The following is an 18,320-nucleotide window of genomic DNA, read 5'->3' on the forward strand; positions in this document are numbered from 1 at the left end:
ATCTACTCTGCAAAGAAGGGAACTGCCTTGTTTCTTACCTGTACATGATCTTTGTATAGAGTTGCATACAGTTCCTGTCCTCTTCGTCTGTAGTTCTCAATACATGACACAAAGTCCTGGAGAAGAGAGAAAATGAGTCACAGCTAGTAACAGTTGTGACTGTAGATAAGAACTTCTCTGCTCTGACCAATTGCCAGGGGAAGTAAGAGTTACAGGACTTGTTGGTCAAATCAATCACAACCTCATGAATACGTGTATCACCTAGGCTGTTACATTCACATACACACTCACATACATGCTTATGGGTTACTTCCACTTCTAGCTATGATGAACTAGCTTATACCAGATAAATCTTCCTCCAAAGAATAACTAGAAAAGCTTGAACATAATAGGTAAATCAAAATGGAATTCTAAAAAATATTCAAGTAATTCACATTTTTGGAATAGTGCACCCAACAATAGTAGAATAGACATTTTTTTTCAAGCCCCCACAAAATATATACGAAGACAAACTACATGCCAGACCATAAGACAAACCTTAACAAATTTTTAAAAAGCTAAAACACGCAAAACATGTTCTCTGACCATAACAGAATCAAACTGAAATCAGTAATAGGAAATCTCCAGACACTTGGAAACTAAACAGTATTCTTCTAAATAATCCATGGATCAAAAAGTAATTCTCAAGGGAAATTTTTAAAAATACATTGTATTAAATAAAACTGAAAATAGATTATATCAAAATTTATGTTGCATAGCTAAAATAATACTGAGAGGGAAATACATGTCACCAAATTCATACATTAGAAAAGAGTTAAGTTTTAGAAAATCTGAACAGACCAATAACAAATAGGGAGATTAAATACTTAGTGATCAAATACTTCCCAACAAAGAAAAGCCCAGAATCAGATGGCTTCACCAGAGAATCCTATCAAACATTCAAAGAAGAATTAATACCAAACCTTCTTAAGTTTCCAAAAAATCAGAAGAAGGAATATTTCCCAACTCATCATATGAGGCCAGCATCACTCTAATACCTAAGCCAGGCCAAAAAAAAAAAAAAAAAAAAAAAACCTAAAGACCAATATCTGATGAACACAGATGCAAAAATCTTCCATAAAAAACTGGCAAATAGAAATCAACAACACATTGCAAGAATCATATACCATGATCAAGGGGGATTTATCCCTGGGATGCAAAGATGGCTCCAGGTATGCAATAAATCAATGTGATACACCACATTAACAGAACAAAAGAAAAAAATATGATCACACAGAAAAAGCATCTGACAAAGTTCATTATTCATACATATATTTTATATATATATAAAATTCAGCCTTTAAAAAGAAGGAAATTATGCTATTTGCAACAACATAGATGAACCTGGAGGACATTATGCTAGGTGAAATAAGCCAGAACATTACATGATCTCACTTATATTTGGCCTCTAAAATAGTCAAATTCATAGAAGTAGAGAGTAGAATGGTGGCTTCTAGGAGCTGGGGAGAGGGCAAAATGGGGATATGTTGATTATGGGGTAGAAAGCTTCAGTCATACAAAACAGTGAGTTCTGAAAATCTAAAGTACAGCATTGAGACTCTAGTTAACAATATTGTACTATATATTCGAAATTTGTTAAGAAGTTAGGGCTTAAGTGGTCTCATCAGAAAATAAAAGGTACCATCAGTCCCTCCCATCAGGAAGCACGCATAAGCCTCCTAGACAGCTTCCTCCACAAGAGGGCAGAGAGCAGGATCAAGCAGTATCAGCAGTATCTCATCTTGTGGAACTGAAAACCACAGCCACAGAAAGATAGAGAAAATGAAAAAGCAGAGGACTTTGTACTAGATGAAGGGACAGGATAAAACCCCAGAAAAACAACTAAATGAAGAGGAGATAGGCACTCTTCCAGAAAAAGAATTCAGAATAATGATGGTGAAGACGATCCAGGACTTTGAAAAAAGACTGGATGCAAAGATCGAAAAGTTTACCAAAGACTAGAAGAATTAAAGAACAAACAAACAGAGATATGTAACACAATAATGGAAATGAAAAATACACTAGAAGGAACCAATAGCAGATTAACTGAGGCAGAAGGGCGAATAAGTGACCTGGAAGACAGAATGTGAAAATCACTGATGTAGAAAAGAATAAGGAAAAAAGAATGAAAAGAACTGAAGACAGCCTAAGAGACCTCTGGGACAATGTTAAATGCATCAACATTCGCATTATAGGGGTCCCAGAAGGAAAAGAGAGAGAGAAAGGACCCAAGAAAATATTGGAAGAGATTATAGCTGAAAACTTCCCTAACATGGGAAAGGAAATAGCTACCCAAGTGCAGGAAGCACAGAAAATCCCAGGCAGGATAAACCCAAGGAGAAACACACCAAGACATACAGTAGTCAAACTGACAAAAATTAAAGACAGAGAAATATTATTAAAAGCAACAAGGGAAAAATCACAAATAACATACAAGGGAACTCCCATAAGGTTAACAGCTCATTTCTCAGCAGAAACTCTGCAAGCCAGAAGGGAGTGGCATGATATATTTCAAGTGATGACAGGGCAGAACCTACAACCAAGAATACTCTACCCAGCAAGGATCTCATTCAGATTCCACAGAGAAATCAAAAGCTTTACAGACAAGCAACAGCTAAGAGAATTCAGCACCACCAAACCAGCCCTACAACAAATGCTAAAGGAACTTCTCTAAGCAGGAAACATAAGAGAAGAAAAGGACCTACAAAAACAAAAACAAAACAATTAAGAACATGGTAATAGGAACATACATATCGATAATTGCCTTGAATGTAAATGGACTAAATGAACCAACCAAAAGACACAAACTGGCTGAATGGATACAAAAGCAAGACCCATATATATGCTGCCTACAAGAGACCCACTTCAGACCTAGGGACACATACAGATGGAAAGTGAGGGGATGGAAAAAGATATTCCATGCAAATGAAAATCAAAAGAAAGCTGGAGTAGCAATACTCACATCAGATAAAATAGACTTTAAAATAAAAAATGTTACAAGAGACAAGAAAAGACATTACATAAAGATCAAGGGATCCATCCAAGAAGAGGAGATAACAATTATAAATATATATGCACCCAACAGCACCTCAATACATAAGGCAAATGCTAACAACAATGAAAGAGGAAATGCAAGGCAGAAATAGAGACACAGGTGTAGAGAAAAACACATGGACACCAAGTGGGGAAAGTGGGGAGGGTTGGGGGGGGATGAACTGGGAGATTGGGATACCAAATTGTACACTCTAAATATATGCTGTTTATTGTCTGTTAACTGTATCTCAATAAAAGTACTTAAAAAGGTAAAAAAAAAAAAGGTAACTATGTGAAGTGATAGTTATGTTAATTACCTTTATTGTGGTGATTATTTCACGTCTATGTGCATCAAAACATCAAGCTGTGCATCTTAAATATATACAATTTTACCCCAATAAAGATGAAAAGATTTGAAATTAAAATATTTTTAAATAATGTAATTTTAAAATGTTTCATATCATACAGTCTCTCTGAAAAAAAAGTAAGATTTTTAAGTCAATCTAAGCTACCATACAAGGAACTAGAATAAAAGTGAAAAATAAACCCAAAGCAAGAAGAAGGAAGGAAATAAAAAAGGTAATAGCAGAAATCAATGCAGGGACTTCCCTAATGGCACATGGTTAAGAATCAGTCTGTCAAAGCAGGGGACATGGGTTTGATCCCTGGGCTGGGAAGATCCTACCTGCTGGGAAACAGCTAAGCCTGTGTACCACAACTACTGAGCCCACGTGCTGCAACTACTGAAGCCCACGTACCTAGAGCAGGTGCTCTGCAGCAGCAGAAGCCACCTCAATGAAAAGCCTGAGCAACGCAATGAAGAGTAGCCCCTGCTCGCCACAACTACAGGAAGCCCACACATAGCAACAAAGACCCAACACAGCCAATAAATAAATAAATAAATATTTTTAAAAAAAAGAAAAGAGAGAAAAAAGATGGCGGCGAAGTAGAGGGACGTGGAGTGCATCCCTCTCCACAGATGCATTGGGAATGCACGGAAGGACGCAGTAATTCCCACAGAGAACCAGCTGAACACCAGCAGACGGCCTCGGACACTAGAAAGGACCGTGGGGAGCCCGACATAGCCGGTAGGGAGGCATCTACGACGGCGCAAAGAGGGTGAAGCGGCGGAGCTGTGGCAGACGGGAGGGAGTGAGAAACATACGGAGGGTCCACAGCGCAGCTCAGTGTTCCCGGACCGAGAGGTCGATCCGCGGCTGAACGGAGGGTCCGGGAGCGGGAGCGTGGGAACCGGAGAGCTGGTTCAGGGTGAGAAACATTGTTGCCGGTAGGGTGACGGACCGAGAGGACAGGAGGGAGGAGGTCTGCGGAGAGGAGTGCCCATCTCTGAGAGCTGCCCGGCCATGATGGCGGCTGGAGGCTGCAGGCTCACGGGCGGGGGGGGGGGGGGGGAGCCGCGCACATAGCCTCTCTCTCTCTTTCGGTGCCTCTGCAACAGGCAGTGGAGAGACTCCCGTGGGCCACCTAAGGGGCTCAGGGATAACAGGCACCCTCAGGCGCTCGGGCGGGGCTAGATTAAAACCCCTTGCAACGCCAGCAGCAGGGAGGCTACTGAGAGAAAACAACAACAACAACAACAGCAACAACAACAACAACAGCAACAACAACAAAAAAACCTCAAGAGAGGCCCAACTCTAAGACTTTCTGTTTACGCCTGAGCCACCAGCGTCCCTCTGCAACAGGCACCTCCAAGCCCGACTGAAACAACAGTGCACCACGGCTCACTCACTCCCAGGAGAAGGAGCCACTATTGTACCCTCTCCCTCCCCACACACCGACGCTTACAGACGAACAATAAAGGAACCTCTGCTGGTCACAGAATAATGCAAAAAAACCCAAGGCAAGGAGAAGGACACTTACAGATGAGACGCTAAGGAAACAGAAATAGTAGTATCAATACCTATTGAACTGGTCCATTCTGGGATCAGTTCTGGAATTTTTTTTTTTCCTTCTCTCTCTCTTTTTTTTTTTTTATTATTAAATACGATCTTAGCCCTAAGGGATCTACAAGTTTTATAACATAATTTTTTAATGATATTTTTTATTCTTTTTTTTTTTTTTTGCCTTTTTATATACTTCTATATCTAGCTAAGTTTTTGGTAGTACGGACAATATATCTTTCATACTTTCCTTTCATCCCTATCTTTTATACATTTCTATTCCTTTCTTTTTATTGGCATATTTCCAACCACATTACACCCTTCTGTTCCCCTTTCTTCCAGCCATTTTAAGTTTATTTTATTTTAACATACTTATAAGCAACACTATCGGTCCGCTCAGACTCCTTGCTCTATTCTCCAGATGACGCACTGCCGTGGTATTTAATATTAGGCTTTTGTCTTTATCTTAGTTCTTAGTACAGTTGTCTAATTACATTCTGAGAATCTCCATTCTCTCTGGTGGTACTCTGGCTCTTTTCTATATTGGATCCTAGCTTACAAAATCTCCCTGGATTAATGTTTGTATGTGTAAGGTGTTATTTGTTGTTTGTTTGCTTTTGCTTTTGTCTCTGATTTGTTCTGTTACAATTGTCAATTTCTGTTGGGTTGCTCTTTGAATATCTGATAGCACACTGGGGTTCTGTCAGGTCTTTCTAGAGCCTTATGTCCTAATGGATTCAGTAATTGTGTGTCTTATACATGTATGTGTTTCCTAAACTTAATATTTGTTTAATCTAATACTTGGACATTAGTCTGAGGCATGGACAGTCTTCTATAAACACCTCTATCGCCAGGACAAGCAACCCCAAAAGCTTGGACAACCATGAGGAAACAAAGAAACACCATGCAGGCAAAGGAGCAGGAAAAAAACCCACAAGACCAAATAAATGAGGAGGAAATAGGAAAAATGCCTGAAAAAGAATTTAGAGTAATGATAGTAAAAATGATACAAAATCTCGATAACAAAATAGAGAAAGTACAAGAAACAGTTCATAAGAACTCAGAAAAACAAACAGCAATGGATAACAAAATAACCGAAATTAAAAATACTCTAGATGCTATAACCAGCAGAATGACTGAGGCAGAAGAACGAATAAGTGAGTTGGAAGATAGAATGGGGGAAATAACTGCCACAGAGCAGGAAAAAGAAAAAAGAATAAAAAGATTAGAAGACAGTCTCAGAGACCTCAGTGATAACATTAAGTGTAACAACATTCGAATTATAGGCATCCTAGAAGAAGAAGAAAACAAGAAAGGGTCTGAGAAAATATTTGAAGAGGTTCTAGTGGAAAACTTCCCCAACATGGGAAAGGAAATAATTAACCAAGTCCAAGAAGCACAGAGAGTCCCATACAGAATAAACCCAAGGAGAAATACACCAAGACACATATTAATCAAACTAATGACAATTAAACACAAAGAAAAAATATTAAAAGCAGCAAGAGAAAAGCAACAAACAACATATAAGGGAAAACCCATAAGGATAACAGCTGACCTTTCTACAGAAACTCTGCAGGCCAGAAGGGAATGGCAGGATATAGTGAAAGTCCTGAAAGAGAGAAACCTACAGCCAAGAATACTCTACCCAGCAAGAATCTCATTCAGATTGGGGGGAGAAATCAAAAGCTTTCCAGACAAGCAAAAGTTAAGAGAATTCAGCACCACCAAACCAGCCTTACAACAAGTGCTAAAGGAAGTTCTCTAGGTAGGAAACACAAGAAAAGGAAAATACCTACAAATACAAACCCAAAACAATTAAGAAAATGGTAATTGGAACACACATGTCAATAATCACCTTAAATGTAAATGGATTAAATGCTCCAACCAAAAGACACAGACTGGCTGAACGGATACAAAAACAAGACCCTTCTACATGCTGCCTACAAGAAACCCACTTCAGACCAAGGGATACATATAGACTGAAAGTAAAGGGATGGAAAAAGATATTCCATGCAAATGGAAGTCAAAAGAAAGCTGGAGTAGCAATACTCATATCAGACAAATTAGACTTGAAAGTAAAGACTATTACAAGAGACAAGGAAGGACACTACATAATGATCAAGGGATCCATTCAAGAACATATCACAATGGTAAACATCTATGCCCCCAATATAGGAGCACCTCAATACATAAGGCAAATGCTAACAGCAATAAAAGGGGACATCAACAGTAACACAATAATAGTGGGAGACTTGAACACCCCACTTATGTCAATGGACAGATCATCCAAACAGAAAATAAATACAGACACACAAGCTTTAAATGACACATTAGACCATCTCGACTTAATTGATATTTATAGGACATTCCATCCAAAAACAACAGACTACACTTTCTTCTCAAGTGCACACGGAACATTTTCCAGGATAGATCACATCTTGGGTCACAAATCAAACCTCAGCAAATTCCAGAAAATTGAAATCATATCAAGCATCTTCTCAGACCACAATGCCATGAGACTAGATATCAATTACAGGAAAAAAATTGCAAAAAATACAAACACATGGAGGCTAAACAATTCACTCTTAAACAACCAAGAAATCACTAAAGAAATCAAAGAGGAAATCAAAAAATATCTAGAAACAAATGACAATGAAAACACAACAACCCAAAACCTATGGGACGCAGCAAAAGCAGTTCTAAGAGGGAAGTTTATAGCAATACAGTCCTATATTAAGAAACAAGAAAATGATCGAATAAACAACCTAACCTTACACCTAAAACAACTAGAGAAAGAAGAACAAAGAAACCCCAAAGTGAGCAGAAGGAAAGAAATCATAAAGATCAGAGCAGAAGTAAATGAAAAAGAAAGGAAGGAAACCATAGCAAAAATAAATAAAACTAAAAGTTGGTTCTTTGAGAAGATTAACAAAATTGATAAACCATTAGCCAGACTCATCAAGAAAAAAAGGGAGAAGATGCAAATCAACAGAATTAGGAATGAAAAAGGAGAAGTAACAACGGACACCTCAGAAATACAAAACATCATGAGAGACTACTACAAGCAACTATATGCCAATAAACTGGATAACCTGGAAGAAATGGATACATTCTTAGAAAAATACAATCTTCCAAGACTGAACCAGGAAGAAATAGAAACCATGAACAGACCAATCACAAGTACGGAAATTGAGGCAGTGATTAAAAATCTCCCAACACACAAAAGCTCAGGACCAGATGGGTTCACGGGCGAATTCTATCAAACATTTCAAGAAGAGTTAACACCTATCCTTCTCAAACTCTTCTAAAATATTGCAGAAGGTGGAACACTCCCAAACTCATTCTATGAGGCTACCATCACCCTGATACCAAAACCAGGCAAAGATGTCACAAAAAAAGAAAACTACAGACCAATATCACTGATGAATTTAGATGCAAAAATCCTCAACAAAATACTAGCTAACAGAATCCAACAGCACAGTAAAAAAATCATACACCATGATCAAGTGGGGTTTATCCCTGGGATGCAAGGATTCTTCAATATACGCAAATCAATCAATGTGATACATCATATCAACAAACTGAAGGATAAAAACCATATGATCATTTCAATAGATGCAGAAAAAGCTTTGACAAAGTTCAACATCCATTTATGATAAAAGCTCTCCAGAAAATGGGCATAGAAGGAAATTACCTCAACATAATAAAAGCCATATATGAAAAACCAAAAGCCAACATCATTCTCAATGGGGAAAAACTGGAAGAATTCCCTCTAAGAACAGGAACAAGACAAGGGTGTCCACTCTCACCACTATTATTCAACATAGTTTTGGAAGTTTTGGCCACAGCAATCAGAGAAGAAAAAGAAATCAAAGGAATCCAAATTGGAAAAGAAGAAGTAAAATTGTCACTCTTTGCAGATGACATGATATTATATACAGAAAACCCTAAAGACTCTACCAGAAAACTGCTACCACTAATTGATGAGTTTAGTAAAGTAGCAGGATACAAAATTAATGCACAGAAATCTCTGGCATTCCTATACACTAACAACGGAAGAGCAGAAAGAGAAATTAAGGAAACTCTCCCATTCACCATTGCAACCAAAAGAATCAAATACCTAGGAATAAACCTGCCTAAGGAGGCAAAAGACCTGTATGTAGAAAACTTTAAGACATTGATGAAAGAAATCAAAGACGACACAAACAGATGGAGGGACATACCATGTTCCTGGATTGGAAGAATCAACGTCATGAAAATGTCTGTACTACCCAAAGCAATTTACAGATTCAATGGAATCCCGATCAAATTACCAATGGCATTTTCCACAGAACTAGAGCAAGAAATCTTACGATTTGTATGGAAACGCAAAAGACCCTGAATAGCCAAGCAACCTTGAGAAGGAAAAATGGAGTTGGTGGAATCAGGCTTCCTGACTTCAAACTATACTACAAGGCCATAGTGATCAAGACAGTATGGTACTGGCACAAAAACAGAAAAGAAGATCAATGGAATAGAATAGAGAACTCAGAAGTAAGCCCAAACACATATGGGCACCTTATCTTTGACAAAGGAGGCACGAGTATACAATGGAAAAAAAACAGCCTCTTCAATGAGTGGTGCTGGGAAAATTGGACAGCTACATGTAAAAGAATGAAATTAGAACACTTCCGAACACCATACACAAAAATAAACTCCAAATGGATTAAAGACCTACATGTAAGGCCAGACACTATCAAACTCCTAGAGGAAAACATAGGCAGAACACTCTCTGACATCCATCAAAGCAAGATGCTTTTTGACCCACCTCCTAGAATCATGGAAATAAAATCGAGAATAAACAAATGGGACCTCAGGAAACTTAAAAGCTTTTGCACAGCGAAAGAAACCATAAACAAGACTAAAAGGCAACCCTCAGAATGGGAAAAAATAATTGCGTATGAAACAACGGACAAAGGATTAACCTCCAAAATATACAAGCAGCTCATGAAGCTTAATACCAAAAAAGCAAATAACCCAATCCACAAATGGGCAGAAGACCTAAATAGACATTTCTCCAAAGAAGACATACAGATGGCCAACACACACATGAAAAGATGCTCAACATCACTCATCATCAGAGAAATGCACGTCAAAGCCACAATGAGGTATCACCTCACACCAATCAGAATGGCCATCATCACAAAATCTGGAAACAACAAATGTTGGAGAGGGTGTGGAGAAAAGGGAACTCCCCTGCACTGTTGGTGGGAATGTAAGTTGGTACAGCCACTATGGAAAACAATTTGGAGGTTCCTTAAAAAACTACAAATAGAACTACCATATGATCCAGTAATCCCACTCCTGGGCATATACCCAAAGAAAACCATAATCCCAAAAGAAACTTGTACCATCATGTTTATTGCAGCACTATTTACAATAGCCAGGACATGGAAGCAACCTAAATGCCCATCAACAAATGAATGGATAAAGAAGATGTGGCATATATACACAATGGAATATTACTCAGCTATAAAAAGGGATGAGATGGAGCTATACGTAATGAGGTGGATAGAACTACAATCTGTCATACAGAGTGAAGTAAGTCAGAAAGAGAAGGACAAATATTGTATGCTAACTCACATATACGGAATCTAAAAATGGTACTGATGAACTCAGTGACAAGAACAAGGATGCAGATACAGAGAATGGACTGGAGAACTCCAGGTATGGGAGGGGGCGGGGGGTGAAGGGGAAACTGAGACAAAGCGAGAGAGTAGCACAGACATATATAAACTACCAACTGTAAAATAGATAGTCAGTGGGAAGTTGTTGTATAACAAAGGGAGTCCAACTTGAGGATGGAAGATGCCTTAGAGGACTGGGGCGGGGAGGGTGGGGGGGGGCTCGAGGCGGGGGGGGAGTCAAGGAAGGGAGGGAATACGGGGATATGTGTATAAAAACAGATGATTGAACTTGGTGTACCCCCCAAAAAATAAAAAAAATTAAAAAAAAAAAAGAAAAAAGAAAAGAAATCAATGCAATTAAAAACAGAAAAACATGGAGAAAATCACTGAAACAAAACTGGTTCCCTGAAAATGTCAATAAAACTTACAAACCTATAGAAACACTGACAACTATAAAAAGCACGTACAAATTGCCAATATAAAGAATGAAATAGAGGCTGTCCCTAAAGACCCTGCAGACATCAAAAAGATAACAAGGAAATATTACAAACAACTACATACATATAAGTGTGACAACTTAGATTAAATGGGCAAATTATTTGCAAAAACACAAACTATCATATCTCAACCAAGATAAAATGGATCATTGGAATAGCCTATAACAGTTAAGGAAATTGAATTTATAATCTAAATACTCCCCGAAAATAAATTTCCAGGTCCAGATGATTTCACTTGAGGATTTTACAAAATATTTAAGCAAGAATTAACATAAATTTTACAAAATATCTTCCAGAAAATAGAAAAGATGGGTACATTTCCCAATTTATTTTGTGAAGATAGCAATACCCTTATGCTTTTATACCACAAACAGATAAACACAGTACAGGAAAACAAACCTATCTTTCATGAATAGAGATGCAAAAATTCTTAACAAAATATTAGCAAATAGAACTTAGCAATACATAAAAAGAATTACATATGATGACCGAGTAGAGCTTATTTTAGAAATGCAAAGGTGGTAAATACCCAAAAAACAATCAGTGTAATCTACCATATTAATAGGTTTGAGAAGAAAATGGCATGATTATATCAATTGATGCAGAATAGCATTTGACAAAATTCAACACATTCACAATGAAACTCTCAAAAATCAGGAATAGAGGGGGAACCCAACATGATAAAGATCATGTACAAAAACCCACAGCTAAAATTATGTTTAATGTAAAACAATAGATGCTTTCTCTCTAAGACTGGAAACAAAGCAAAGATGTCTGCTTTTACTGCTCTCACTCAACAAACTGCCGAAGTTCTTAGATTTTACACCCAAAGCACAATTCATAAATTAATGAATTGGATCTCATCAACATTAAAAACTTTTGCTCTACAAAAACCCGTATGAAAATGATGTAATAATAAGCTACAACCTGGGAGAAAATATTTGCAAGTTACAAATCCATTAATGGACTAGCATCTGGAATATATGAAAAGCTCTTAAAAATCAACAGTAAAAAACATTCCATTAGAATATGTGCAAAAGACATGAACAGACATAAAGAGGACATGCAGATGTCAACAAAGCACATGAGGACTATGTTCTACATCATTATCCATTAAAAAAATGAAAATAAAAACCACAATGAGATATCACTACATATCTATCTGAATGGTTAAAATTAAAAGGTGAAAATACCAAATGCTGATGAGGATACAGAGAAACTTAATCACTCATACACTGCTGGTGGGACTCTCTGGAAAACAGGTCAATAGATTTTTTTAGATCTAGGCAACCACCATAGGATCCAGCAGTTGTAACCTCTGGGGATTTATCCCAGTGAAATGAAAATTTATACCCACACAACAACCTGTATGTGAATGTTTATAGAAGCTTTGTTCATAATAGACAAAAACTGGAAACAAACCCAGATGACCTTCAACAGGTGAATGATTAAGGAAACTGAAATATCCAGACCACAGAATACTGCTCACCAATAAAAAAGAACAAACTGTTGATACATGCAACAACCTGGATGAACCTGCACAGAATGATGCTGAGTGAGAAAAGACAGTCCCAAAAGGGCAACATGAGGGCTTCTTGGAGTGATGGAAATGTTCCTAGTTGGGATACTGTATTACAGTTTTGCAAGATGATACCACTGGGGGAAACTGGATAAAGGGTACATGGGATCTCTCTGTGTTATTTCTTACAATTGCATGTGAATCTACAATTCTCAAAATAAAAAGTTTAATTTTAAAAAAGTCACTGAAGCTCTATCTTTACCATTCAAAAAAAAAATTCATGTCCAGAAAACACAAATAACTCCAAATCAGTAAGATAAGAAAGAGACATTCAACAGAAAATTTTTAAAAAGAAAAAATTGAACAGGTACTTCATAAAAAAGGACGACAATGGCCAATACACACATGAGAAAGTGGCCAACCTCATTTGTCACCTGGAGGATATAAACTAAAGCCACAATAAGAATATCTAAATTCAAATTGCTAATAGGATCATGTCTTGATTATCATATGGAGAAACTGGAACTCTCCTACCCTGCTGACCTGGTACAACCATTTTGGAACACTGTTCGGTAGTGTCTTAAAAGATGAATATGTGCGTACCCAGCGAACCAGCAATTTCATTTTTAGATTTATACTCAACAGAAATTCATACATGTGTGTCCCAAAAGACATGTGAGAGAATGTTCATAACAGCAGTATTTGAAATAGTCCCAAACTGAGAACAATGCAAATGTCCATCAGAAATAGACTGGATAAATAAATTATGATATATTCATACATTGAATCCTCTATGTTAACGGTTCTTAAAGTGTGGTCCATGAATCCCTAGGGGTTCCTGATACCCTTTCAGGGAATCTGTGAAGTCAAAACTGTTCTCAAAATACTAGGACACCTTTACCTTTTTTCACTGTACGACATTTACATTGATGGTCCAAAAGTCACAGTGAGTAAAACTAGTGTCATAGCCCAACTCAAGACATTGGCACCAACTGTACAGTAATCATTGCATGTAGTCCTCTCCACTAGGAACGCACAGGAAAAAAAAAATCTTCACTTAAGAATGTCATGTAAAAGAATGAAATTAGAACACTTCCTAACACCATACACAAAAATAGACTCAAAATGGATTAAAGACCTAAATGTAAGGCCAGACACTATAAAACTCCTAGAGGAAAACATAGGAAGAACACTCTTCGATGTAAATAACAGCAAGATCTTTTCTGATCCACCCCCTAGAATAATGGAAATAAAAACAAAAATAAATAAGTGGGACCTAATGAAACTTCAAGCTTCTGCACAGCAAAGGAAACTATAAGCAAGATGAAAAGACAACCCTTAGAATGGGAAAAAATAGTTGCAAACAAATCAACAGACAAAGCATTAATCTCCAAAATATAGAAACAGTTTATCCAGCTCAATATCAAAAAAACAAATAACCCAATCAAAAAATGGGCAGAAGACCTAAATATGCATTTCTCCAAAGAAGACATACGGATGCTCAAGAGGCACATGAGAAGCTGCTCAACGTCACTAACTATTAGAGAAATGCAAATCAAAACGACAATGAGGTATCACCTCACACCGGGTAGAATGGGCATCATCAGAAAATCTACAAACAGTAAATGCTGGAGAGGGTGTGGAGAAAAAGGAACGCTCTTGCATTGCTGGTGGGAATATAAATTGATACAGCCACTATGGAAAACAGTATGGAGGTTCCTTGCAAAACTAAAAATAGAATTACCATATGACCCAGCAATCCCATTACTGGGCATATACCCAGAGAACACCATAATTCAAACAGACACATGCACTCCAATGTTCATTGCAGCACTATTTACAATAGCCAGGACATGGAAGCAACCTAAATGTCCATCAACAGATGAATGGATAAAGAAGATGTGGTACATACATACAATGGAATATTACTCAGCTGTAAAAAGCAATGAAACTGGGACATTTTTAGAGACATGGATGGACCTAGAGACTGTCATACAGAGTGAAGTGAGTCAGAAAGAGAAAAACAAATATTGTATATTAACACATATATGTGGACTGTAGAAAAATGGTACAGATCAACCGGTTTGCAAGGCAGAAATAGAGACACAGATGTAGAGAACAAACATATGGACACCAAGTGGGGAAAGCGGGGAGGGTTGGGGGGGGATGAATTGGGAGATTGGGATACCAAATTGTACACTCTAAATATGTGCAGTTTATTGTAAAAAATTAAAAAAAAAAGTTAAAAAAATAAAAAATAATTTTAAAAAAATGTCATTGATGAAACAGTACAAATGATTAATTTTATGGAATCTCAATCTCTGAATACACTTTTCTTTAATTGTCTGTGTTATAGATGGGAAATCTGCATAATGCATTTCTGAATACCAAAAACCATGATGGTCATTTCAAGGAAAAGCACTTGTGTAATTGTTAGAGTCGTGGACTGAATTGGCTGCTTTTGTCATAGAACGTCATTTTTATTGGAAGGAATGACTGACAGACAAAACTAAAGTTATGAAGCCTTGGGTATTTGACAGATATTTTCCTGAAAATGAGCAAAGTGAACTTGTCATATCAAATAAAACCACTGACAGCATTTTTTTGCTTAAGATAAAATTTGGGCTTTCAAATTCTGAATATTAGAATGTTGGAAAACTTACACCTGCCTTTGTGAGCTTGACAATTTCTCAGTAGACAAATATTTTTCTGATAAGATTGGTGGTTCATGAATATGATTTTTCCACATTGCATAAAGAAACATGTCAACATTTGGGAGATCTCGTAACTCGGGGAACCAATATTCCTACTATACTATACGCATGCACCAATGCATGTTACAAATCATGTGTGGGTGAAAGTATCCATTCAAAGTACAAGATAATCAATACATTTTACTGTAACAGAGTACAAAAATTTCACTGATAGAAGTTTCAGGTAACCTTCAAGAAACTACTACTTGTTGAATTTTGGTGTAGTATCAAAGAAGAATATCTGTAATTTTCTGAAAATTCTATTAAAATACTCCTTTCTTTTCTAACTACGTATCTGTGAAAGATCAGATTTTCTTCATGTATTTCAACAACAACAAAAAATATTACAACTGATTGAATAAAGAAGCAGATATGAGAATCCAGCTGTCTCCTAAGCCAGATATATATTAAAGAAGTTGAAAAAATACAAAACAATACTATCTTTTCACAATTTTTTGTTTTGAAAAATATATTTATTTAAAATGCTATTTATGCTTACATATAATAGATTTATTACTGCTATTTTAAAGTGAATTAATAAATACCTTATTTTTAAAATTCTGTTTTAATTTCTAACATGGTAAATATCAATAGATAGAATCTATATAAACAACAACTCTTTGGAGTCTCAATAATTTTTAAGATGGTACACAGGTCCTAAGACCAAAAAGTTTGAGAACTCTATGAAAATGCTGGTCGATTGCTATGAATGAACTACTGCTTCATGAAAGGACACAGATAAATTTCATACAGTTTGGAATGAAACAAGCCAGAAAGAAGAGTGTATGATACGTTATTTCATATACGTAAAAGTAAAATGTGGAAAACTGATGTATGATATTAGCTGTCAGGAAATTGGCTGCTTTGGGGGTGCTAGCGACTAGAATGGGGCTTGGAGTGGGGGGTGCTTCTGGGGAGCCCTTACTATTGTATTTTTTAATCTGGGTAGTGATCACATATTCACTCCATGAAAATTCTTAAATCTGTGTATTTGTGATTTGAACACTTTTTTTCTATGTGTGTTATACTTCAATAAAATAAAAAACTGTTTATCAGCAAAGATTCAAAAATATGGAAACAATATAATTTTTAAAACCCCAGTTACTGTTTTGGAGTAGTGGGAATAGAGCAAGTTCTTTCTTTCTTTCTTTCTTTCTTTTTTTGTTTATAAAATTTTCCTTAATATTGCTGTTACATGTTTATACACATTTACAAGTAACAATCATTATGAGCATAGCAAGTGATATAAAATGCTGACAAATTGGACTAATTTACATCTAATTTTACATCTAAGGCAAAAGCCCAGTCTTTTTTCTAATATGAGGCTTTGGAGACGCGCAGCAGAAGAGAACTCTTGGGGGAACTTGGACACAAAGCAGCTCCTGTCAAACAGCGAATGTGCTATCTCACTGAAGAAGAATAGGCCTGGTATGGGTCGTCCCAGGGGGTTGAGTGGGACAGGGTAGGGAGTTTCAGGCAGGCACACTCTGGCAAGATATATGAAAAGATATTCAGGCTTTCATGCTGTTCTGAGTCTTGCTAAATCAGAGTGTTTCAGGTAGAAAGAATCAAAGTTCAGACATCTTGGTTCTTGGCTCTTACCAGCCACATTCCATGGGCAAATCACTTAATATTTCCAATTTGATTTATCATCTATAAAATGAAGGTAATATTACATCCTCTGTTTAGTCTAAAGAGATATTATAGAGAAAGGATAAGACAGTAAAATGTAACTTCATAAAAGTGTCACCCAGAGACTATGCAGGTGTTAGTCATGGATAAGATCAGTTGAAAAAAACTGACCTAGATGGTCTTTTCTGAATTAACACTTACAGAAAATGCTATATGATTTCAGTTATATATCATATTTACTCTTCAAATAAATCCCCTATCTACAATAGCTGCAACCCAGAGTTGTGTTTACACCCTTGATCAGATATTTCATGTCTACCCTCAAATTCCCTCTCTGTTGTTAAGTTCAACAGTCATTGTCCACCTACTATTTTCCAAGCACTGGAGTATGAACCCCATATCTGGTTTTGTGGAGTCCAACAGAAGAGAATATAGTTATGCATTGACGTGGCCAATGTTGAGACAGAGCTGTGTTTGGGACACGGTAACAAAAGTCACAGTCAGCACAAAGAAGAGGGGACCTTGGTGTTCAGCGAAGGCTCCCTGGTTGAGACGCTGCTTTAGCTGAATCTTGAATGAGAGGTTTTAAATAGAAGCCTGATGTGTTCCCATTAGCATTTTTGCTAACTCACTCTGGTAGCAATTTGAAGAATGGATTTAATGAAGACAAGACTAGAAGTAGGGAGCTCCCTTAGGACACTATCATGACAGTATAAGTGAGGGCTCACAGGGTGGAATGGGTGAAGTAGGGGAGTCAAATTCAAGAACAACAGGGAAAATAAAATTGGTATAAATTGGTGACTGTATGAGAGGGTAAGAATTACTCTAAAATTTCTACTTTGCCTAATTGAATAAATTAAATTAGATAAACTAAGAAAAATTAATAGATATCACAAAAACAAGAGAAAAAGCAAGTTTAAGTGATATGAGGACATGCTGAATTTGAAGTGTCAGTGGTACAGCTGGACATCCCCAGAAGAAAGCTCAAGTGAGAAGTCCAAGTTCTATGTAGATCTGTGAGTCATCAGCAGTCAGATGATAGGTAAACCCTGTGAGGTGATAAGATCCCTCGTGGAGAGTAAGTGCAGAGAGGAGACTGATGAGACAAGGTCAGAAACCTGGAGAACACTAGCAAAGTTCAGGCCAGCAGAAGAAGGGTTAGAAAAGTTTCAGGAAAATCAGAAAGAGAAGTGTCATGGAAACCCAGGGCTGTTGAACCACAGTGAATGCACCACAGAAGTCCTGCAGGATGAAGCCTGAAACGTCTTGGATTTGTCTTT

The 18,320-nt window shown here is 37.1% G+C and overlaps 1 protein-coding gene across 1 annotated transcript in view; it reads right to left on the minus strand.

Moving 5' to 3' along the window:
• Positions 1-18,320, minus strand: part of WDFY4 (WDFY family member 4) — a 255,486-nt gene that overhangs the window by 98,810 nt on the left and 138,356 nt on the right. The window contains exon 39 of the mRNA XM_057734870.1: positions 39-116. Within this exon, the coding sequence (XP_057590853.1) occupies positions 39-116 (78 nt within the window). The remainder of the gene's footprint in view (positions 1-38; positions 117-18,320) is intronic.

The sequence above is a fragment of the Hippopotamus amphibius genome, chromosome 5 (assembly GCF_030028045.1).
Source record: "Hippopotamus amphibius kiboko isolate mHipAmp2 chromosome 5, mHipAmp2.hap2, whole genome shotgun sequence".
Taxonomy (NCBI): Eukaryota; Metazoa; Chordata; class Mammalia; order Artiodactyla; family Hippopotamidae; genus Hippopotamus; species Hippopotamus amphibius.